Below are 25,468 nucleotides of genomic sequence, written 5' to 3' on the forward strand. Positions count from 1 at the left end.
AGAAAAACTGACTCAAGAAACTATACGATTGTTCAGATTTAACATCTCAATTGTCTGCTTATCTGCATTCCTTCCAAAGGGATTTTACGTTTTTTCTACACACATAAGAATGCTAGTTATATGTACAAGTAAATTAACTTTACAAATATGTGAAAAGACACATGTTAACTTCAGGAAGAATAATAAGAAAAAAGGTGCCATGCCACAGTTTTAACTTCACTGTTTTAATATCATGAAATACAAGTACAAAACATTGTACAAGTATACTTTTTACTACATGGAGATGGAATAATACATTTGTGGTTTTAACAAATTCTGGAACACCCACTACTAGCCACTGTATAAATACCTGTCCATGGGGATTTTCTACTATTTCTATGAGGCCTTATTATAAATTAAAAAAAAAGCTCACAAATCTTTTCAACCGTTGCAGATTTGTATTTATCTTAATATTCCTGTTCAGCTGCTTTGGAGAACTGTTAAATACAAAATTGCCTTAGCCAAGAGTTTTAAGTGGGTAATTTTGTTATTTCATGTTGGCTGAAATCTCTCTTATGTTGGCATTGCAAAGACACTGAGCACTTATACAAGTTAAAAAAACAATGCTGTCTCCATAGCTCTCTTACTGTTTAGGAAGGCAAATTACCATTTCCTGAAAAGTACAGGATACTGTAATAGATGTTATCGGCTAAGCAGCAATTCATGAAACTCCAATTATGTAAGACAAATAATAGCAACAGAGGAACACAAAGCGATACATATACTAAAAACAATTTTGCAAATATTCAAACTATTTTTCCTACTTCTAAACTGGTTTAAATACATCAAATAAAGAAAAAATAAACTGCGGTAAACTATCCAGAATTCAGCTTTCATAGCATAGCTCAGTTTTCAGCTAAGATTTTTCTTATGACAAACAAAAAAAAAATGATGGAAGCAGCATTTACTTTGTTGGAAATGCAAGAAAATAAAAATAAAAATACTGCTGATTCCATAAAATATTTGAAACCAACTTTGTTTTTATAAATAAATAAAATGGTGGTTACCTTTTTTCAAAGTTTTAATAATCATTCCTACTGTTAAAAAACAAATCAACCTTTAAAGATAAACTTTGGGATATTTGAAATAACATGTTTAAAGTTTTAATTATTCTTACTGTTAAAAATCAAATCAACCTTTAAGGACAAACTTTGGGGTATTTAAAAACATGTTTGGAAAACTGAACCCCATTTTTCATTGCCAGAATTATGCTTTGTTCTTGGTGGACTCATCTTTGTTTCTTCTTTTTACATCCCAGTTATAAACCCTGGCCATATCTGTAAGAATTGTCAAAGAAAATGCAAATGCAGTTCTAAAGAGGACATATGCAATGACCAAGCACTCACTCACACACTGAATCAAAGACAGAAATCACACACAAGAAATACTGGTGACAAACAGTGTTGTGAGCCATCTTGCTATAATATCATTTGCTAAGAAACTACTGGAACAAAATTCCACCAAAACCGAATCAAGGCCTCAAATCAATTGTTTAGTGTATCTAGTTAATGACAGTATTATAATTAACAAATACGTCTTCGACACTGTCAAGTTTTAAAGATAGCCCCACCCACGAAATTTCAAAAACTGTTCAAACCATATCCTGATATGTAATATTTAAATTAGTACAATTTAATTATCAGTAATTTTATCTCTCACCTTCTCTTTGGTTTAACAGGACATTCACTCAAGTTATTAAGCATCTACATCTTTTCCTTTCCAAAGGCGGCACCCTGCAAATATTTGGCCCTCGCATGTCAATTATTTCTTTTATGGACCCCACCTTTGGTGTTTTATCCAAAAAGTCACTGTCATACTCAAGGTCATCTAGGCTTTGTCCCATGTTATCTTCCAGGAACGGCATAGTTTTTTTTCCTCTTTGGATGAAGTCTTCCCATTCCCAGTCACATGCCAACCCCTGCACCAGGCTGCAAAGCCTGCCATGTGCTACATGCAGTGGAGAAGAGAGAAAGCATAGGTCCTACACTCGGAGAGCTCCCGGTCTGGCATGGAGAACAAACAAACACTACGTGAACCATACTAAGTGTGGAGGGACAACAACACACCCTGAAGGGGTTAGAAAACATCCAACAATGTTCTGATACTTGAGCTGAAGTATGAAGGACAAAAAGGAGTAGCCCAAGGTAAATAGGAGGAGATCACTTCAAGTAGCAGGAACAAAGTGGGGAAATGCAATGGATATGGCACATTTGAGGGGATGAGAATAATAACTGATTGGCATGATTTGGAACCTGGGGTGCACTGGGGGAGGGCCAGGGCCAAAAGAGGTCAATGGCCTGAAAATAAGGACACTCTTCTCATTAAAGCAATGCAAATAAGAATGCTTCCTCCTTTTGCTTCTTTTTAAAGAAAGGATACTGACTTCTGTAGTAGTAAATTGATCTCGAAGAAAGTCAAGGTCTTCCTCAAGAGAATCAAGATTCTTTGTGGCAGTCGATAAATTCTTTTCCAACAACGCCTGAGCTTCATCAATATCATATTCAAGCATTACATTAGCCTGAAGAGAGAAAGTCATGACAATTACTAAACATTTACACAGCACTGTGTAGATCAGAGCAGGGGGTGGGCAAACCTCAGCCCTCGGGCAGAACCCAGCTGGCTGTCTTTTGTCGCCAGTTTTGTTGGAACCCAGCTCTTCTCCACTCAGACTTTCATGCCAGGGTGGCATAGCTGAGTAGTTGTCACAGAGACCAAGTGGCCTGCAAAACCAAAAATATTGACTCTGGCGTTTTACAGAAGTTTATTGACCCCGGGTTAGAGAAAATATTTATACACGTTCTATCATTTACCCCTCATAACTACCCTGGTGAGGCAAGTTATCTTCATCTTTACAGTTAAGAAAACAGAGGGTCAGAGGCCAGGTTGCCTATGCCCACACAGCTAGTAAGTAAATGGGAAAATCAGGAGCAGAACCAATACGTTTAGATACCAAATCCTATCTTTCTAAAGTGCGTAACACTTGAATCCATTGACATAGTTGTTTCTGAGCTTAAGCTACAATAATTTAAAAGTTTTCATGTATTACCTACATTTGATTTGATAAAGAAAACAGTTCTCACTGTCCCCTCCCTAGCTCCGACAGATGCCAGGGACGAAGGCCAGGTATTCTGAAGACCTGGTGATACTGTCCACACTTGGGGATGCTCACACTTTGGAGGTGGGGGCCATACCTTTCCCAGCTCTGAAAAACTCCCACCTGACTTAACCACCGGGCATTTCCTAAACCATTTTATTCATCTGACAAATGGAATTTCAAAATTACTCAAGAGGTTGTTGTAAGGATTACAGAGACAGCATGAAAGTGTTTGGCACAAAGTTGGTGCTCCATAAATACCTAATGACTGAATAACCCAATCCATGATAGTTAGAAAACTGTACACAAATTCAGATGGGACAAGAAAAATATTCAATGAAAAGTACATGTCTCTCCAATCCCAGAACTACAATCTCATTCCTCGGTGTCAATTGCTGTTGTTTCTTACTATGTTTTTTTCAGAAAATTTTTAAGAAAAAATTTTAACAAGGAAAAGAAAAAATTGAATACATTGAAAAACACTTCATTCTTGTAAAAAAAAAATCCATCATTCATTTACAAAATACCCTGTGCCAAGTATTTCTCCTTAGTTGATCATTCATTAAACAAGCACACTTGAGGTCTAAGAGGCATCTCAAAACTGACATGCCCAAACACAACTCCATGTCACCCAGCAAACCTGCTAGGCCTGTGCTATGCTCTGAGTGACAAACATTTTTCCTGTTGTCTTTTAACTTTGCTTATGATTTCTAACTTTTGTGGCCTAAGAAAACCATCTTTATTCCAGGGTTACAAGATAAGTCATCTAGGATTTGGCCTAAACTTGGATGGTTGAGTATTTCATGGAAGTATATGACCATTTGGAATTCACCCGGTGTGAGACATCAGGTGGGCTCCAGCTGTAATTCTTACAGAGAGCCCCCCTTCATCCCAGTCTAATTTATGGAATCTCCTTATCCCCTCTTGCTGATGGAATGTGGGTCGAGGGAAAGAGAAGCCAAGGAGAAATGACTCACCCCTAGGATTTGAGCCACTGGGTGAATAGCTGTTCCACTTACAGACCAAAACTAAACAAGGATGGAAATTATGGTTGCAGAATTAAATGTACAAATTCTGAAAATGTTACAACTAACAAAAATCAGGAGGAGAAACTAAGAGGCAGAGAGGTGAGTTTCTGTGTACTAACTAATCTGTCCATCTTTCCACAGCACTAGAATGCCTCTCAGGGGTGATTCTCCAGGACAGCGGCAAGGGGAAACCCTTGCAGTGGGCACAGCTGAAAGCAGTACACTTGGCTTGCTACTTTGTATGGCAATTTGACCTATGGACAGCTAGTTAGACAGTCAAGAATGGCTTGGCTCGTTGGTCAGGGGACTGAGAGGAGTAAACAAGACAGGAAAAATCAAGGCAAGGTCTAGGAAATAATCTAAAATTGAAGTACATGGTTTAAAAAGTGGACTCCAACCTCAAGGTTTTTGTAATCATCTTCCCCCCGTAAGTTTAGAGAGACCTTTCTAAAACTTCTAAAGTCCTACTGGGAAGCAGCATTTATCTGAGGCTATTTTACTTCTATTGCTTTTCCTTTTGTTACATTTCAGAGGTGAAGCATTAGCTGGCGGGGAAGCAAGCCTTGGCCGCTTTTGCTTTGACTGGTAGAGACTTGAGCATGTTTTGGGGGGCAATCTTCACCTCCCCCTCTGAATTTCAGTTGGTTTCTGATGGACCACTTGAACTCCACCCCTTCATTCCTTCTACAGTCAAAGTGAGATAAGCATTTGACACGGCTCAAGCAATACTGTCGTACACTAGTTTACAAATGTCAGCCCAGGAAGCTGTGGCTATTCCATTTACTTACCCCCAACCACAGACACACTTTATCAGTAGGAGGAACAGAAGCTTTGCAATACAGGTTATCTGCCAGTAAGAACCTGGTCTCCAGTGAACTGGTGGATTCCTTCAAGAAAAACGACAGTACTGTAAACAGGCGAGTTTAATGCCAAGGTTGTAAAGGAGAACACCCACAGTCAGACCTAAGCCGCAGGACCATCATGCAACCAAGTGTAGCAGTCAAAGAAACGAATGCTTGCAGCCCGATGGTGGGGCACGGAGGGCATGGATTCTGGCTCAACTACCTAATACCTGTGCAACTTTGGCACTGCTCTGTGGCACAGGCTCCTCATGGAAAATAAGGATAACAAATAGTCCCTATACCAGTGAAGGCCGCCACAATCAGTTTACACACACACACACACACACACACACACACACACAGAGTGCCTGGTAGAGTAAGCTCTATCCATGAGGTAGCTATTATTAGTTTTTCAGTGCTTCATGCCCAACCCACCAGTTTTCTGAAGTCTCTTATAAAGTTTACCACATAAAATAACGTACTGGAAATGCAGTTATTCTACCAGTCAAGTAATAAATCATATACAGAGGGTGGTGCCAAAAAAATGTATACATGTTTTAAGAAAGGAAAAACCTGTATTAGAATTGTAATACTCAATATATACCAATAACGAAAGATGAATACAAGTCATGTGTATACATGTTTAAATGGCAACCCCAGTATATACACATATACATAATCTTTTAAATACAACATGCCTATGAAATTTAATTTTTATAGCCTGCTTTTATTTAGTGAGTATTGGCTCAAGACTCAGGTTCTCGAATCGAGTTCTGCCAGTAATTAGCTATGTGACACTGGTCAAGTGTAACCTCTGTAACTATATCCTCAACTGTGAAATGAGAACCTGAAATATAATTTCTAAGATTCCTTCCAGCTCTGTACTTCCTGGACTCAATCCTTAGTCTCACAGAGAACAGTAACAACGACAAGACTTAGATGATGCTACCTCAAAATAAGACATCTTCTTGTACCCACCATAATTTAAATTTGCACTGAAGTTTTGCACATACTATATATAAATAAAATAATCCCAGAAGTGTGGGCCCGAGAATTAAACCTGATTGGGGGGGAGCCACAAAGCCACGTTCATCAGTCAAGTACACTGTCCATAACATCAGTGCATGTGCTGAAGAAGGCTGTGTGGGTCTTCCAGGAATCAGTCAACGAAGATGCACTTCTGCTGAAGTATCCTGTCCCCTCGTATTTACAAACAAAAACACACTTACTTTTTTCTTCTGCATGTATTTTAGAATTTCTAAAGTCTGCTTAATTTCAGGAATCTGACCTTTGAGTCTGTGAATCAGAAAAAGATGAACTTAGCATTTTGCAGCAAGAATACTAAACACCAGGGTACAGTCTTACAAGCCGTGCATTTTCTACTGATATCTTCTTGAGGACTCCTTATAAATATAAAACATTTAAGATATTTTATATGTAAGGTATTTTGTACATTTTTATTAAAATATCTATGACATTTCAAATATTTCATATGTAAACAATTACTAAGACATTTAGATATGACAGCAACTATTTATGGAATGCCTACTGTGTACCACGCCCTGTTCTATGTCAAACACCCATCAGTATTTAACATTTCTAGAGCAAACCATATTCCACAGAGGTGATTCAGAGGTTGCACATTTGATTAGAACTGCATATTTTAAAAGGACTAATTTAAAAATAACATACATTCAAACATGATATTCCAAGTTTGAAACCACCAGACACCACCAACTCCCTGCTCCAGGCGAGTACCCTTAGGACACAGACACGAACACCACAGCCGATGAAATACCAGCCAAGTGCAGCGACAGCTGCCCAGTGCTTGTGCTTGTCACACTGCAAGAAGTGTGCAGTGTCACCTAAATGGGCACACAGCACATTATGACACGATATACTTTTGTGATTCTTTTAAGCTTTGGGTAATTTTTCATTAACTTTTATGTTGATAAACGCTATTTTATTTTCAAGTTGGATAAAAACTACTCTTAAAATTATAAATGAATCATTGGTTTGAACACAAGAAATTTAAGAAAATAATGATGGGCATGATGGGAATGATTAGACTCAAAAGGTAAGTTATATTATAGATACTAGCAAAACTGCTAGCCCAGAAAAACTGGATATCTACACACACACACAAAAAAATGAATCTAGACACAGACCTAAAACACTTCACGAAAATTAAGTCAAAATGAATCACACACCTAAATGTAAAAACACAAAACTATAATGCTCCTAGCAGATAACACAGGAAAAAATCTAGATGACCTTGAGTATGGTGATGACTTTTTACATAAACACGAAAGATACAATCCATGAAAGAAATACTGTTTCCCCGAAAATAAGACCTAGCTGGACAGTCAACTCTAATGCATCTTTTGAAGCAAAAATTACTGTAAGATTGGGTAAGACGCAGTCTGGGTAAGACCCAGTCTTACAGTAATTTTTGCTCCAAAAGATGTAGTAGACCTGATTGTCCGGCTAGGTCTTATTTTTGGGGAAACGGTAATTGATATGTTGACTTCACTAAAATTAAACACTTCTGCTCTGCAAAAAACATTGTCAAGAGAATGAAAAGAGAAGGCACAGACTAGAAGGAAATCTTTGTAAAGCACATAGCTGGTAAAAGACTATTATCCAAAATATACAAAGAACTCTTAAAACTGACCGGTAAGAAAATAAACGACTTGATTGAAAAATGGGTGAAAAAGACCTTAACACATGTATCACCAAAGAAGACACAGATGGAAAATAAGCATATGAAAAGATGCTCACAGCATATGGATGAGGGAATTGCAAATGAAAACACCGAGATACCACCACACACCTATCAGGCTGGCCAAAATCTGGAACACTGATAACACCAAATACTGGTGAGGATGTGGAGCAACATGAACTCTCATCCATGGTTGGTGGGAATGATAATATATGAATACTGGCTCATCAGTTGTAACAAACGAAACACTCTGGTGGGGAAGTTGATAATGGGGGGAGCTGTGCGTATTTGGGGGAATGGCGACCTTCTGCTCAATGTTGATATGAACCTAAAACTATCCAAAAAATAAAGTCCATTACAAAATAATTGTTTAAAAAAATCATTAGTAACTGATTCCCAACAGAAATTAACCTCACTGACAAGAAAATTAGAGATAGGGGCAGCCGGATGGCTCAGTTGGTTAGAGCGCAAGCTCTCAACAACAAGGTTGCTGGTTTGATTCCCGCATGGGATGGTGGGCTCCGCCCCCTGCAACTAAAGATTCAAAATGACGACTGGACTTGGAGCTGAGCTGCGCCGTCCACAACTAGACTGAAGGACAACGACTTAGAGCTGAGGGACCCTGGAGAAATACACTGTTCCCCAATATTCTCCAATTTAAAAAAAAGAAGAAAATAAGAGATAAAAATATGCTGATGCTGAAAACACTCAAAGTCATTTAGAGAGGAAAGAATAAAACTTTTTTTTTTTTTTGTCACTGAGGTTTAGCTCTTTTTTATGATGAGAAACTGCCCATGGCTTTAATGTGTTTTGCACGGAAAAATGTGCAAAACAGTTCTGGGGTCCCTGTCAAATCAACGTCATTTATAACAAAACAGACTAAAGATACAAAACAAAGCTGTGGTTCTTTCAGAATACATTTAACTAAATATTATTGGAGACCAGTATGTAAATAAAATGTAAATATTGATAATAAAAATGAATGTTTTGCATCATATAAAGGAAGTCACAGCAGGTGTGAAGGTGGTTAGCAGAGCAAACTTTATCATACCCTGTGCTACTAACCTAGCAAGAAATGTGTTAGATGAGCCTGCTGCTGAAAAATATCCTATCACTATCTGGTAATATGGTGCAGTGAATAATCTAGAAACACTCACTTAGCATGTGTTTTTTGACTTAGTTTGAAGGCTACTGTTCTATGAACTCTTTGCAATTCAATATGGATGTTGCAGATCTGTCAGTTTTGCTTTTTTCTATTATATATATTCATATGGGTAAATGCTAGGAAGGTGTAAGATATATTCATTTGTAAAATATCTGATATACATACAACATAAGAAGTATGTGCAGATCAAGATTTTTGGTCATGTAAATGGTTTCTATATTTTGTAAGTATAAATATTACATGTAATATATAAATTATGAAGCATATTGATCCAGCAGTTGAAACCCCAGCCCACTTAGGAACCAGATGGCCAAGGCCGCTGTCCAAGAAATACAGCCCTCCCCACCTTTCTTCATCCCAGGAGATGGCAGCTCTCCTGAACTTTCTGTTCACAGTCCCTTTTTTAACTTAACAAATAGTTTCATCACATTTATATGTACCCCTAAACAATATACTCTTTACTGGTTTCTTAGCTTAATACAGTCTAGTGCTATACGGACTGGAGGGGGGGGTTGCTTCTTAAACTCAGTTAGTTTCCAAGGATTTGCTCATTCATTTCCATTGCCGTGTAATATTCAATTACGACTATAACACAACTTATCTGCTCTCTGTTAATGGACAACGGAAATATCTCGGTCCTGGGGTTGGTCATGGCAGTGAGAGGACAGACAGTACCCTGTTTCCCCGAAAAAAAGACCTAGCTGGACAATCAGCTCTAATGCGGCTTTTGGAGTGAAAATTAATATAAGATCCTAATTTTCACTCCAAAAGACACATCAGAGCTGATTGTCCCATTAGGTCTTATTTTCAGGGAAACACAGTAGATTAGAAGGGAAGTAGACCAAGTCTTCAAAAGGGGAATACCACTAAAGGAGAACTTTCTAGGTGTTTTTTTCTCCCTCTAAATTGCCCTGGGTGAATCACAATACCGATCCCATCACTGCTACAGGGTAGAACAGAACTGGCCAGAGGCAGGGAGGTCAGGCTGAAGAGCTGAAAAGACATCACTGGCCATCAGCAGTCTCCCCTCCCCACTCCCACACACAAGGCTGATGACAGTGAAAACAGCCAAGGGCAGAGGAACAGAAAGAATCCCCCACAGGCCAAGTGACTTGGTTGGGGAGAAGGAGCACTTGTCCAATGGCCATGCCCTACATTATAACACCAGCAGCATTCTTCCTACCCCTCAAACCAAGAGGGACTTGAATTCCTCCCATCCCCACATACATTACTAGCCAAAGTGACTAATGCCCTTCAGAGACTATGAGCTGACAGGGAAAATAAATGATAATTTGATAAACTCAACTACAGTAAAATAAAGACAATAAACTCTATCAGATGAAATAAAATTAAATACTAAAGAGAAGATTATATAGTAAGTATTTAAAATACCTCAAAGAGAACAGATAGGAAATTGGGACATGAAGAAGAAACAAGTACATATAGAAGAACCAACCAAAACTAGTAGGTATGAAAAAAATGCAATGGTTGAAATAAACTCGTGGACAGCCATCTAATTGACAAAAAGAAGTTACCAAGTCAGCAGAAGAGAGGAAATAATAAAAAGAAATAGAGGGAAAAACTGAAGTGAAGTGTCAACATCCACATTAACAGGAATTCTAGGACACAAAGAAAAAAATTAACAGATAGGAAAAAACAATAAAATAAAAAAATGACAACTGCAAAATTTCCAGTTAAAAATAAAAGGCATACAATCCATGTATCCAAGAGGAGATTGCCACAAGAGAATTATGAAATACTAAAGAACTTTTACACAGCTGAAGGTAAAGTTAAATGACAAGACAAGATTCAAACATATGCAGAGAAAAAGGTTAGTACCCAAACTACATAGGGCCATCTGTTGCAGAACAACTCAACTATGCCCCAAAATAGTTTTTGTTGCATAGCTGATATCACAGAGGTGAGGGAAATTCCAGAAAGAAAGAAGAGAGAAAAAAAAAAAATGAAAGGGGAAAAGGTGGACAGGGCTTTGATTTGAGCAGGATTCAGAATGTGGACCCTGAGAAACAATATACCTACCAAAGAAAGGCTCCTGCTGGCTAACTGGGCTCAAACTTAAACACACAGCCTAGCAGCCTTTTCTAAACAGGGGGCCTCTCATTCACGAAAACTGTACATTGAACTGCCTGCCTGCCCTGTGCCCCTGCCACCTGAGCCAGCCCTTATAAAGGAGTTCCTGGAATCCTATTTTAAGCAATAGGACTGAGGCTTTTCCTGTCCAATAGGAGCTCTTCAGCTGAATTCCCATCAGCATCTTCATGGAACATTCAGAGTAGTTCCATTCTAACCAATCACAACAGTGTTTTTTGGACCGAACTGTGAGGAACTGGAGTCCTCATTTGCATTAGGAAGGACCAATAAGAGACCAGGGGTGGGGACTTCTGTCTACATAAAGTCAGCTACCCTCTGGTTGAGACAGCACACTTTCCCTTCCCACCAAAGACTGAAGGCTGTGTTTCCCTGGATAGAGCTGAAACACCAAAGATGAAACACCAAAGATGTCTTGCTGGACCAGAGCGGAGAAGAGCAGGTGGAGCAGAGCTATCTACGTAGCCAGAGAAGGGCCTGGCCCCAGGTCCGTCTTGCTGCCATGCTGCTTCACGATCGAGCTGTAACACTACTGAGCTGTTCCCCAGCTGTGCTGCATCACAATTGAGCTGTTTGCCCTGAATAAAGTATCCTTCCTCACTGCACCCCAAATTGGGGCTTCCTGTTGGTGTTGAAATGACACCAACAACCATCAGTTGACAAGAACAAGGAAACCTTTGTCCTATGTCTGTTAGTTATGAAATCTTGGGGGGATCTCAGTCAAGATGGCGCAGTAGGTAAACACTGTACTTGCCTCCTCTCACGACCACCTCAAAAGTACAATGAAACTACAGAACAAACATCATTGAGAATCACCTGAAGTCTAGATGAACTGAAGCCCTCCCTCTGAGGACACACAGAAGAAGCCATCTCGAGACTGGTTAAGAGGGGGAGAGATGCGGAACAGGCTGGGCCCACACCCACCTGTGACTGTTAAAAATTAGGAGGGATATCTCAGCTGCAGAGGTGCTCCCCCCCCAGGAGTGAGGGGTCTCAGCCTCACACCAGGCTTCCCAGCCCAGGGTTCCAGTGCTGGGGAGAGAAGTCCACGTAACTTCTGGCTGTGAAAACCAGTGAAGATAGTGGCTCAGTGAGATGGAGGTGGCTGGAGTCCCTCCCCCCTCCCAGACGCATATATCTGAGTCTCCATCAACTTGGTTAGCACTGTTCATTTGCCCTGTTTCCCTGAGACTCCGCTGCACTCAACTTTCAGGCACACCGAAGCCGCTTCCAGTGGGTTTTCCATGCTAAATGCCTGCCTTAGCTCACGCTGCACACTTTCCTAATATCGCTCAAAGGTTCACAAACCCCAAATAAGCAGCATCTCACCTTCATGTGAGATGCTCTTGCTAAGCAGCCCTAAGCCCAGCACCAGCAGCAGCCAGCCACGGTTCACAGCTTGGCCTCTCAAGGCACCTCCAAGCCCACTTTAAGTGGCAGTCATCTGTGGATTGCTTTGTGGCTCATGCCAGGTGACCCTGGGCAGGACACTGGCTGCGGCTGAACTTGGCCTGCGGTGGGCCCCGGGCTGGCACACCCAGTGGCTAGCTTCAGACGGAGCCAGTGCATCACCCAACTGCCTCCAAGGACAACACACCCAAAGAGCAGACCGGGCAGTCACCAGAGCCCTGCTAAAGGGAATCCTGCTCTGTAGTGTCAGCCCCTGCACAACAGCTCTGCCACTGTAGTCACAGCCAATCCTCACAACCAGACAGCCTGAGGGTCTTCAATATTCATTCTATTATGTTTTCAAATACCAAGTGCTCGTGAAGATGTGGAATAACTAGAACTCCCATACACTGCTGGTGGAAGTGTAACATGGTATAGATACCTTGTAGGATTTGGGAGTTTCTCATAAAATTGAACATACACTTAACCATATAGCAATTCTACCCCTTAGGAAACTTGCCCGGGAGAAATGAAAGCATGTATCCACACAAAGACTTAAAATCAAATATGGAAACAACCCCAATGTCCATTGACAGGCAAATAGATAAAAATGGTGGTACATCCACAGGAAACATAACTCAGCACTAAAAAAAATAATTTACTGATACACACATCATAGATGACTCTTGAAAGCATTACACCAAGTGTAAGAAGCCTGACATAAAACAGTAGCTACTAAATGCTTCCATTAATATAAAGTTCAAGAACAGACAAAAACAATTTATGGTGAAAATAGAATAGTGACTGTCTCTGAAAGTGGGAAGAGTTGGCTAGAAAGGGGTGGGAGACAACTTCCCTGGGTAATAGGAATGTTCTAGATACTGATCTGAGCAATGGTTACAGAAGTAGATATCTTTGTGAAAAGTCATCACACTGAACATTCAACATCTTATTTTATTGCACGTAAATTATGTCTCAATTTTTTTTTTTAAGTTTAAGCATACAAAATTAATTTAAAAAACTTGCAAATTTCTACACTTACCTCCTTTTCTTTTGAGCGAGGTTGAGTTCCATAAACTTATACTTCTGGTACTGTTCATCCAGCTTCTTTAGGACTACATCTGCTGTCTCATTCCCAGGCTGTTTCATGAAGGAATCTACATCTTCCTTTAGTATCAAAAATAATACATTTAAAACATTAGAATATATACCTCTAATCTGATTTTTTACTTCTTTAGCTCAATTTATGAAACACAGAAGAAAAGAAAGCTCGCGTTCTTTTTTATTCAAAGGCATGTTTTTAACTAAAAAAGTTAGAGACCATTTCAGTGCATATACATTTTTGTAGCTAATTTATTCTTCCTCCACCTTCCTCTTTTTTTATTTATGTGTAGAGAAATAAAAATGACCTTGCCTGCTTTATGCCTCCCCCATGGTGCCCTAGTAGTAAAATATGAACATTACCAACAGTCAAACACATTACCTAGTCAGGTAACCTGGCTACAAAATGATTCCACAGGTTGCATGCCAAAATTATTGATTTTGTTACTTAAATTTTTAACTCAACAAGTTCTGCCATAGAAATCATGCTAAATGTGGTCCTTAGGCTCTCCAGGCAAGCCACAAATACCTCCTTAAGTATCAAGTGATTGACATAAAGTAAAACTAAAAGGCAAACAGAGCAATCCTTTGTAACAGGAACAATAAGCAAAAGAAAATCAGTAAAACCCAGTAGCATTTTTAACCTGTATAGTACATGCTGATCCTTGAAGAAAAGCTAGTTAATTAGATAAGGAACTAGATGAAAATAAATGGAAACTTTAAGGAGTCTATAAGAGAATTCCAGTACTTTGAAGAACTTGAGTCCTTCATTGTAAGTTAAAGTCAATCATCTTACGGTTTCTGGCATCTCTACATCATTATTCTTATTCATGCTTACTAACTGTAAAGGACTATTTTAGCCAAAAGAGGAAGAAAAAGGAAGAGAAACACAGCAAGAGTGTGAACTATGAAGCCATCAAACTGGAAACACAGTAAAAGAAATTAAAAAGGTGAGGGAGCGGCAATGGCTGAACTCTGTATGTAAAATGGAGATACCATCTTCCTGGAGGTAGTAAAACTGCAGGAAAGAGAAATAAGTCCCAGTTTCTAGCACAGGGGGACATGCTACTAGGAGCTTAGAGTGTAGCAAGGAGAATTAACTATATAGCATACGTTGGTGGCTAAGAGACAGGGCTGCCTGATTTCAATCGTGGCTCTACCACATACTCAATGTGTTGAGCCTCAGGGAAGTTATTTAACCTGTTTCAATTTCCTCATCTGTAAAATTAAAAAAATAAAAGGTATATTTTCCTCACAGGGGATTAAATGAGTTAGCATGTGTAAAATGCTTAGAAGAGTACACAACAGCTTGTAACTGATAATAAACATTAGCTATGTCTATAACACAACGTACTAAGGAAACATGAAAATGCCAAGAATTCCATTTGGGGTACTATCAGGAAGAACTACAGGGAGATTATATCTGAAATTAGGTGTTGAGAGATGAAGAGGTCAGCAAACGAACAACGGGGAAAGGAACAATTCAAGCAAAAAAAGAAAACAAGTTACTACACCACTGGGAATGAGAAAAGGGAGAGGTCTGACTCCTAACCAGTATGGTATACTGCCTATCATCACAGAAGCCAATATACAGTCGGCCCTCTGCATTGGCGGGTTCCGAGTCCGTGGTTTCAACCAACTGCAGTTCAAAGACATTTGAAAAAAATCTTAACTTGTTGCTGACATGTACTACTTACTCCCTAAACAATGTAGTACAACAACTATTTACATAGCATTTACATCTTATTAGGTATTATATGTAATCTGGCGATGACTTTAGTATATGGGAAGATGTGCACGTGAGTAGGTTAATACAAATACTACGACATTCTATATATGGGACTTCAGCATCTGCAGATTTTGAATGAGGGTAGGAGGGTCCTGGAAGCAATCCCCCATGGATACCGAGGGACCACTGTATATTAAGAGTCAACTTGCAATACTAAAAGCACATTCTCTGTTTCTCATAGCAACTTTGTAAGTATTGTCATCCCTGGTTCTGTTAAGGAAACTGAGGCTCAAAGCAGTAAAACAATATGCTCAAGACTAAGCAGCAATTATTCTTTCTATAACACCATGCTAGTCCCATTAGTTTGGGAACATAAAAATAATTACGTAAAATTTGGATGGCTTAACATATCATGTTGGTAGAAATTTTAAGGTCTAGAAAAAAATAACTAACCCATAGAATTTTAGGGGAAAAGGGCACTTTAATATAAGACTTTTTTTTCTAAAGCCCTCAGATAAAGTTTGTCATCCTCAATTAGATTTTTGAAGCCAACTCTAGCTGAGCACCAGGATGAAGTATTTAAGGCACTATGGAAATACAACTTGACATCTAGTTATGAGTTTATACTATGTGTCAGGCACTGTGCTAGGACCAGGAGAAAATGACACTGAGCAACATGATGATCTGCCTTTCCTCCCAGTAGCAGAGCAGGATGTGTACATAGAAGGGCTCTCGAGCCCCACAAATTGCCCAAGTTCAAATCGTGGATAACTCACTTACACCCTGTGTGGATCAAAGGAAGTTATTCAAGGGCTCTGTGCCTCAGCTTCATCGTGTACAAAATGGGGATAACATTACCTACCTCCTAGAGTTTTGTAAAAGCATTAGGAAAATGCCTGGCACTCAACAAATTGTATCTCATTACCATTAGTTGAGAGATAAATGTAAAGAAATAAATGGCACAGCTCAGAGAGGAAATACGAAATGACTGAAGAAAATAACTACAAAATTGAATCAGCAAATACAAATATGCAATATACATTGTATATAAAAGTAGTTAAGTAAAAGAAATGGGTCTTTTGAAGGAGATATGACTAAGACAAAGGCAGAGATAAGGCAATATAAGTACAAACCAAAAGGTCGAGAAAATTCCATTAAGATTTTATAGTAGCTCAGCCAGAACTGAGTGGGGAAAAACATTCCTCCAAGGCAAGAGACCACTGCATTCCTTCAACAGACGAGGCTTCATTTCCTATTCTCAGCCATCCTGGGCACAGACACAGGTACAAGACCGCATCTCCGGAGTGGAGGCAAGCACAGAATAACCAGAACACTTAGGCTGAGTCTCAAGCTCTCACTACCTCCCCTTTTCCAGGCAGCAGGGGATGCATCCTGGTGTCTAGTAAGCAGTTAGGGGGCGCTTCCTCAGACCGCCCCGCTCCCGAGTCCTCCCTCCCCAGGCCCTCTTCTGTTTTGGGGCCTTCTCGGACTGCGTTTCCCCTGGGGCAGGTCCCAGCACAGCACACAGCACAGTCCGTCCACGCACGAAGCGCGAGAGGGGACGGAGCGCTCTCTCGCCGGACCTTCAGCTCAACTCCTTCCCCCAACAGTCGAGTCCAGGGTGGGAACTGGGAAGGAAGGGGTCGCGGCCTAGCGTCAAGACGCCTAGGACCAGCGTATTTCTTACCACAAACACGGCTTCAGGAATCCCTAGGTGGTACCGCCGACCGTTTCCTGCAACCACTTCTCCTGGGCCACAAGCATCTTTAGCGGCCGCCATCTTGGGGAAGCAAGCGGGAGACTAACCGCCTTTCCAGCCGCCAGCTGCCGCGGGTCCGTGATTGGCTCGCTCACACCTGCAGGCCCGCCCCTCCTTTGTGAGTCTGCGCATTCGCAGGCAAACAGGAAGTAGACGCTCCTTCTCCTCCCTCGCGCTGTCCCCCAACGTGTGGGTGCTGATTGGTTGCACGCAGGTGAGTGACAAGTGTGGAAGGGCTGCGGAGGAGAAGCTGGTTGTGCAGGAAGGACCAATACGGATTTCTGGAAAAAGGGACTCCTGGAAAAAGGGGTCCCGGGGATTTTGTGGGTGGGTAATTTACTTGCAGCCATTAAAGGAGATGGGACTCACATATCCAAAACTCTGTCTCCTCAAGGGAGGCTTAGCCATTCATTGCTTTTATACACTATTTGGTTAATTGCGCGTTGATTTCTTCTTTGCAGTTGGCTGCACCTATCCAGTTGAGTACCTGTCAAGCTCATCCTGCTTATGGCTGAATCTGCAAAATACTGTGCTATATTTCAACATTTAGCAAGAATAGCATTTAGTAAGAACCAGCCAGACGTTGAGACCCTTGTCCTATTGCTCCCTGAGATTTCTCACTCCTCATTCTTGGGAGGATGGGGACAATGGGTCATACTTCTGTAACTGCTTCCTATTGAACATGGATGAAGTACATGTTTGAGTTACAGGAGTGCAATTCTCTGGCTGCCTGACTTATGAAAGCCATGGGGTCCCCTGGGTTCTGGGAGTCCTGAGAACAGGAGTGCATAAAGAGCACTACTCTCACAGGAGACATGCGCCATAACAGACAATTCAGAAGCAGGGGAAAACATTAAAAGACATAAAACTATTAGTAGTATCAACTGAAAAATAATATTGTCTATGTGTTTCGGCACCAAAAGGAATATATTTGGGGAAAAACAAAGAGTTATAACCCAGTGCATGCAGACATGGCAAGCCACATGTACACTCTGGCCTGCCTGTAAAGATGGAAGGGTATTTATAGAAGAGAAAGGGGAGTTAAGGGAAGGGGAAGTTACTATCATATAAACATAGAGTTCTTCCTGTAAGTCTCTCGCTGTTAGTGTAAGAACTCCTCCCAAAAGCCCTAGATCTTCCCATAGACTCTACTAATTATGTTCCCTTAAAGTTCCAGTTGGTCTTTACCAGTAATTATATAATGAAATACACTAGTAACCGTTAAAAACTCCAACTAAATGGAGAGAAATTAAAGAATGCCTGAATGAATAAATAAGTGGTTATGCTGTGTTCATGATTTGGAAGTGCTGATATTGTTAAGATATCTGTATGTCTATTTTCTCCAAATTTAACTGTAGATTCAATGTAGTCCCAGTCAGTGTTCTAGAGGACTTTTTCCCATAGAAATTGATCAGCTGATTGTAATATTTTCCTGGAATTCAAAGAGAACCTGAATACCTGAAACAATCTTGAAAAATATGAATAAATATGGAAGACTAATACTACCTTACTTTGAGGCCCAGAGAAAACTATGATAATCAAGACAGACATTTGGATCAAAGGAACAAAATAAAGTAAAAAATAGACCCATAAATATGTTGTCAATTGATGTGTGTGTGTGTGTGTCTAGGGGGAAACAAATCTTTTATTGAAATTTAACTTGTGAATTAATGCCATATGTCGGGAGTCTGATTTAGTGAGACCAAAGTCATGCTTTTGATGATATGATTCCTCACAAGGAAGACCTTATTATCCACACATTTTCTTTATTTTTGCAGCTGCTTAAAAAAAATTCTCTCATTATTTACATTCATTTTACTTTTTATCTCCAGATGCAATTTTTATTATTCAGCTAACTGTCCCAAACACCCCCAATTCACTGTGCCTTTTTTATTATTTTATTGGGGAAGGGGAACAGGACTTTATAGGGGAACAGTGTGTACTTCCAGACCTTTTTTCCAAGTCAAGTGTTGTCCTTTCAGTCTTCGTTGTGGAGGGCGCAGCTCAGGTCCAGGTCCAGTTGCCGTTTTCTAGTTGCAGGGGGCACAGCCCACCATCCCTTGTGGGAGTCGAGGAATCGAACTGGCAACCTTGTGGTTGAGAGCCCACTGGCCCATGTGGGAATCAAACTGGCAGCCTTCAGAGTTAGGAGCATGGAGCTCTAACCACCTGAGCCACCAGGCCGGCCCCCACTGATGCCTTTTTTAATTTTATTTTTAATTATAGTTGACATATAATATTATATTGATTTTAGGTATACAACATAGTGATTCAACACTTATATAACTTATGAAGTGATCACCGTAATAAGTCCAGTATTATCTAGTATTATAAACAAGTCTAGTATTATCTAGTATCATGTCACTGTAGTTATTATATTACTGACTATATTCCCTTATGTTGTACTTTACATCCCCATGTTATCAATTGAATTTTAAGAAACATACCAAGGCAACCCAAGGGAAAAGGAATTTATTTTTCACAAATGTTGTAGGAACAACTAGGTAACTATATGGAAAAAGTAAATCTCTACCCTTACCTGTCACCAAACATAAAAATGTATTTTTAGGTGGATCACAGATATAAACAAAAAACTGAAACTACAGAGCTTCAAGAAGAGAAATGGAGGATGTCTTCATGACATTGGGATAATCAAATATTTCTGAAGATACAAAAAGCACTAATCATAAAAGAAAAACTTGATAAATTGGACTTCAAAATTAGAAAACACCTGCTAGCAAATGATACCATTCAGAACATGAAAAGGTAAGCCACAGATTAGGAGAAATTATTTGTGTAATATATCTAACAGAATTAATATTCAGAATGTATAAAGAACTATAAAGCAATCAAAAACAAAGAAAAACATTAAAATGGACAAAACAGTTGGACACTTCACAAAAAAAGATATTGGAATGGCCAATAAGTATGTGAAAAGTTGCTTACTCATCAGAGAAATGTAATTAAACCACATGTTACATTACTACAAAGCCACTAGAATGGCCAAAATTTACAATATTGACAGCAGTAATTGTTGGCCAGAATTTTGAGCACCTAGAATTCTCACACATTGCTGGTGGAATAAAGTGGTACAGTCATTTTTGGAAAATTTTTGGAAGTTTTAATTTTAGACAGACACATACTGTATGACCCACCCATTCTACTCCTAGGTATTTACCTGAAAGATATAGCGACAATCATCTACAAAAGACTAGTACAAGAATGTTAATAGACCTTGTATTTGTATATCAATTTAAAATTTAGTTTAAAAATGAGTATGAAGCAATATATTTTCAGATAAACAAAAACTGAGTTTATCACTAGCATAACTACACTAAATGAAATTCTAAAAGGTGTACTTCAGGAAGAGGGAAATGATTCCAAGGCAAGAAGGGATGGTAAACAAACAAACAAAAAACCTAAACACATAGCTAACTAAATCTAAACAAAAACTTTCTATAAACACTAATACTTTTAATTTCAGAGGCTAATAGAATGGGGCAGGGCTAAAATGCTGGACCACCATAGTATATAAGTTGGGTAGGAATGCCCTTACTTGTGTTATTTGGGAGGGGAGATTAAGATATTAACTTTAGTTTTTGATCATTTTGAAGGATAACTATTAAAACAAGAGAAATAGAGTGCATCACCTCCAAAACACTGAATTGAAGAATCTCAAAAGTATTGATGTTTCACTGAATGTTTATTTTACTTGGAAGATGTGGGTGATTCAGTTCAGGCTGGGGAAAATCTTGGGTTTTCACCTTTGAAGTTCAATCTTTTTGCTTCGGTACTTCTACACGGATTGTGTCTGGGTAAATGATAGACATGTAAATCTTACATAATTTCTCCATGTATTTCTTTGTGGCTATAAAATAAATTACAAATATTATTATACACAAAAGCCTTGGTCAGTCTACTCATTAGGAGGTCAAGCCTCCTAAGACAAACATTCAGGAACCAGGGGCCCCACCCCAATACATTGGCTGAAGACTGAAGGAAGAAATCTTACAAAGATTTCTAGAAAGCAATACTCTGAGGTAATGAACACGTGGATCACGGCACTCTCCCATATGCTTCAGCTATACTTATCCATGTTACCACTGCCTGTTTCCACTTCTATGCTCAACCTGTTCTCTCTGTCTTTAATGCCAACCTTCTATCATCTATACATCTACTGGGTGGAAATCCTTATCATTTCAGACTCACTGCCCTGAAACCTTCCACCCCTGAATTAATCATTCCCTCCTTTAACCTTCCATGGTGCTTTGTGCTTTCCTATCTGTTTGTCTGGAATACCCTTTCCTTACTCCACTGAATGGTTAATTATTTTTAAATCTTAGCATTCAACTTAAGTATCACTTCTCCGGGAAGTTGTCTCTGAAAACTCCAGGCTGAGTTACCCACCTCTCCAGCACCGGTCACAGTTGGGTTGGTTAAATCAATGGAGGAAAAAAAAAAGGATTGCTAAATAGCTACCAGAACCCGTTGAGGTTTAACAAAACAAATTTGTAGAGAACCAGGTCTGCATAGATCTGTGTCTTTCTACAATGATGAGAATGTTAGAATTAGTTTTTCTTCTGTGACAAACAGTGCACAAAAGACATATATATATTGTAAAACTCAGTTCTAACACTGATCCTGCCTCCAGTGGCTGCACATCTCTACCAAGGCCCCAAGGAGCAACAGCTCAAACATACCTTATTTCTTTCTAATGGAGTGAGATAACTGCTGGTGCTGAAGCCTGGTTGGGCATACATCACATCCTGAGGATCCATTAGGAAAGAAGGTATCACTGGAATTGAATACTATGAATTCGAGTGGAAAAGAAAAGAAAAAGTGAACACTTAATTGGTAATAAATTGCTTTCCTAATGCAAGAGAACAAATAGCTCCTCTAGATTAAATTTTACCTTTAATGAATGTCAATTGAAAGGAATGTTATGTGCCAGATACATAAAAGAGAGAGAAAAATAGATCTGTGAAGTAGTTGCTAGTGAGAACGTGTGAAATGAGAAGACCTAAAGAATAGTTCTTGAAAAGCAAGGACTCTTTATGAGAAATAGAACTCCTACATCTCAAGGCCAGTAATCCTCATGGGAAATAGAAGTTTATAGGTAGACATGGAACATGTTAAATATATAATGGTATGTATGTATCTTCAATGAACTATTTTAGTACAAGTACGTGAGTTGATATGACCATTGAAAAGTGAAATGTGAAGGATGTGTAGGAATTTTCGTGGTGAAAGGAGTGAGGGAAGGTCAGACACCAGGTCAAGGGGATGGGTGAAGCTTTATTGAGGGATAATTGATAAATACAATTGTATATGTTTAAAATATACAATGTGATGATTTGATATGTTTACAGATTTTAAAATTCAGAGGGTGCCAAAAAATGTATACACATTTTAAAAAAGGAAAAAGAACTATTAAAATTGTAATAATATATACTGATAACAAAAGATGACTACAAGTCACGTGTGACTTCTGCAATTACAAGAGGTGCTCAAAGTGGTTCCATCAGCATCCAGCCACTTCTGATTATAGCAAACTACTGCTTGAGCAATGTTTACCAAAGTGTCCACTTGTATACATCTTTTTGGCATCCCCGGTATATTCAAAAGATAAAAGGATATTTAATGAAGGACAGATATAAGAAGGTTGCACAGACCCATTAATATAGAACTGACCATCTCCTTCCCCTGTTTAAAGCTCTGAAACAGGTCCTCACTGACTCCTGGGCATGATTAACCAAGCCAACTTCTCTTTATCTATTGTGCTTCTCCCTCACAAGTTGAGGCAATATGGGATGTACTCAAGGACAACTGGCTATTAGAAACTGTTCATATGGCTCATATCTAAAGGCTAATGATTACTGTATTGACCTGCTAAGAGGTTTCTGGTGATGTGCTGCAGGACTATTGTCCTTGGTGCTCCAGGTTACCTTTATCCAAATTATCAATGAAATTGTAGAGACGTGCTCATTGAGCATATGAATAACACATAACTGGAAGGGATAACTAATATAGTAAATAGAATCAGAAACCTTAATGTTCTTGATAGGCTAGAGATAGGGTCCCAAATGAAGAAGATGAAGTTTAACAAAGATTACTATTAGGTTTTGCACTTGGATCTTAAAAAATACCCATAGGGATGTGTTTTTTTATCCCTATGGAGGAAAAGTAAAAAAGAATTTTAGTTGATAGTAAGGTTACATCTTAAGCTGAAGGTTACATTTTTCTGTCCTTTCTCCTGTCTTAACCCTATACCAGAAATTTAGAAGCAGCTCCCAGCTACCTGCAGTGTACAGGGCTGCCACCTCTGCAGGACTAAACAAAGAGCCTGAGTAAAGCACTAAGACTTTTTGCCGAACAAACCAGTGCTGCTTAGAAATCATCAAAATTACTCTTGCCCAGGATGGAGATCTTGGTCCACTTCTATGATACGATTAGATGTCGAACCCCAGAATAGCTCCGTGTGGTGTCTTGATTCCTTTTAGGGAACCCAGGTGTGTATGCCTCCTTCAATCCACCTGTGTATGTGGTTACTCGCACCTGAGGAGTGGGATCCCCATTCCATATTCCAGCCAACACTGGGGCTACTTGGTATCTGGTTCCTGTTAGCTCTACACACTAGGAAACGGGCTCTATTCTGTTCACATATTTGGAAAGAATCGTGATATAACTTGGTTTTCATAGGGCCCTTCAGTTTTTACTCTGCAAGCCACACATTTTGCCTCAAGCACTGTTATACTGATGATAGATGCCCTTTGATTACTGATGACCAACCTGGAATCTACCACACTCCTTTTAGGATTTGGACCCTAATGGCCCAACATTTCCTGTGAAGCATCTCAGCTCTACCTACCCTGTTTCCTTCTATTAAGTCTGCTTTCTCCAGGTGTGGGTCCACATTTACTTCTAGCATACAGTCACACCTAGCACCGTGTAATACTCTAATCCTCTTTTGGAGATTAACTGGCAAATAACTGTCATAGAGGTTATACAGAGAAGTCCAAAAAGAAACTGAAGGGAGGTGTGAGGCAGGAGGAAAACTAAGACCATATGGTGTTCCCAAATCTAAGAAGGGACAGTGCTTCAAGAAGCATTCCGCTTACCTCACTGGCCCTGACTTTTCTACCTCTTTCACAAGTTCCTCCTTATCGCTATGCCCATAATGACAGCTCATCTCAGGGCTCACTCCTTGGACCTGTGCGCCACTTTATACTTACCCCTCGGTGATCTCATCCACTCTCTCATCACACTTGTCAGGGCTTTTGCGCTGATCATTCCCTCTCTCTGGAATGATTTTCCACATAGCCTCTTTTCTCTCCTCTTTGAGTTTTCTGCTCAAGAATGAGTCACGGGGAGACGTCATCAAAATGGCGGCGTAAGGTGAGCCTCTGTAAAGCTCCCCTGGAATTTACAACTAATCGAACAACAATAACTCCACAAAGGACTCCCTGCACAGCAGACAGGCAAGACGAAGAGGCCCACTACTGAATTCACCTAAAGGTGGGAGAATTAAACGAGCGGGGGAGGAAGGAAGGGAGAAGTGCAGAGACGGAGCTGTGCAGGCGCAGGATGCAGACCTAGCTCAGTGATCCGAGCTCGCTGCATCCCGGAACTACCGCAGCTGCGGGAGAGGGAAGAACTCGGACTGCTAGGGCTCTGCCTATGGCCCACAGAGGTGAGGGGGCAGCATATAACACGGCTGAACCCAACGCTCACGGCAGAGACCTTGGAGAAAAGACTGAGGGAAGAAGGCTGAAAATGGTGGTTTAAGCCCTCACCACCGAGGAGAGAACGGAAGCCTTAGGCACTGAGACTAGCCGGCCCCTCCCTACCCTCCCAGAGCTCACCCCCGTCCCCACCAGCTCTGTGCTAGAAACAGAACAGTAGCAGTGTCAGATCAAAAGAACAGAATATTTGCTGTTCTGAGAACTGTGGACCACAGACACAGATTCGCAGCCCAACTAGTTCCGGCAAAGGGGAGGGTGCTGTGGAAGCGGGACGGCTGTGGTGGTGGTCGCCGCCATTGCTCTGGGCCAGCTCACAACTCACCCCGCCCCTGACCCCACCTATCTGAGCCGATCCCTGCAGGAGTAAACAGAACTGCTGAAACATATGGGCTCTGAATCTGGTGCAGAAAGAGCTTTGGAACTTCAAAAGCTCTCTGCATCCCCACAGGGAGGTAGCGCCCTATGACTCAGGCGAATGGTTAACACAGGAGAAGCCCGTTTCCCAGGGAATCCCCCCATTGTGTGAGAAGCTGGAATAGTGCAGAGAAAACATAGCACTACTGTGTGAGAGAGGGAAAAAAAGGCTGCAGTCAGAGAGAAAATAAAACATTCTACCAACAAGTATTGGCAAACAAAAGAAAGACCTCTTCCTATCAACCTGTTGCAGGAGCCACTCCTGTAGATGTCTAGGAAGAGAAATAATAAATCAGTAATTGCCATGAATAACCATGGCAACAAGACAGCTCAGA

The 25,468-nt window shown here is 40.2% G+C and overlaps 1 protein-coding gene across 1 annotated transcript; it reads right to left on the minus strand.

The window, feature by feature from the left end:
- Positions 1–203: 203 nt before the first annotated feature.
- VBP1 (VHL binding protein 1) lies at positions 204–17,081 on the minus strand. The gene is made up of 6 exons (XM_081041814.1): positions 16,906–17,081; positions 13,431–13,555; positions 6,233–6,299; positions 4,950–5,048; positions 2,419–2,557; positions 204–1,316 (listed from the first exon to the last, which is right to left on the minus strand). The coding sequence occupies exons 1-6, from the start codon at positions 16,996–16,998 to the stop codon at positions 1,246–1,248; spliced, it is 594 nt and encodes a 197-aa protein (XP_080897940.1). The 5' UTR covers positions 16,999–17,081; the 3' UTR covers positions 204–1,245.
- Positions 17,082–25,468: the final 8,387 nt, after the last annotated feature.

The sequence above is a fragment of the Rhinolophus hipposideros genome, assembly GCF_964194185.1.
Source record: "Rhinolophus hipposideros genome assembly, chromosome: X".
NCBI lineage: Eukaryota > Metazoa > Chordata > Mammalia > Chiroptera > Rhinolophidae > Rhinolophus > Rhinolophus hipposideros.

Excerpts from the sequence above, each read along its gene's own strand:
- VBP1 (XM_081041814.1), bottom strand. The coding sequence starts at position 16,998 with ATGGCGGCCGCTAAAGATGCTTGTGGCCCAGGAGAAGTGGTTGCAGGA. Across the intron at positions 6,300-13,430 it reads CTCGCTCAAAAGAAAAGGAG|ACTCAAAGGTCAGATTCCTG; the intron begins GTAAGTGTAGAA and ends TCTGATTCACAG. Across the intron at positions 5,049-6,232 it reads AATACATGCAGAAGAAAAAA|GAATCCACCAGTTCACTGGA; the intron begins GTAAGTGTGTTT and ends TTTTTCTTGAAG.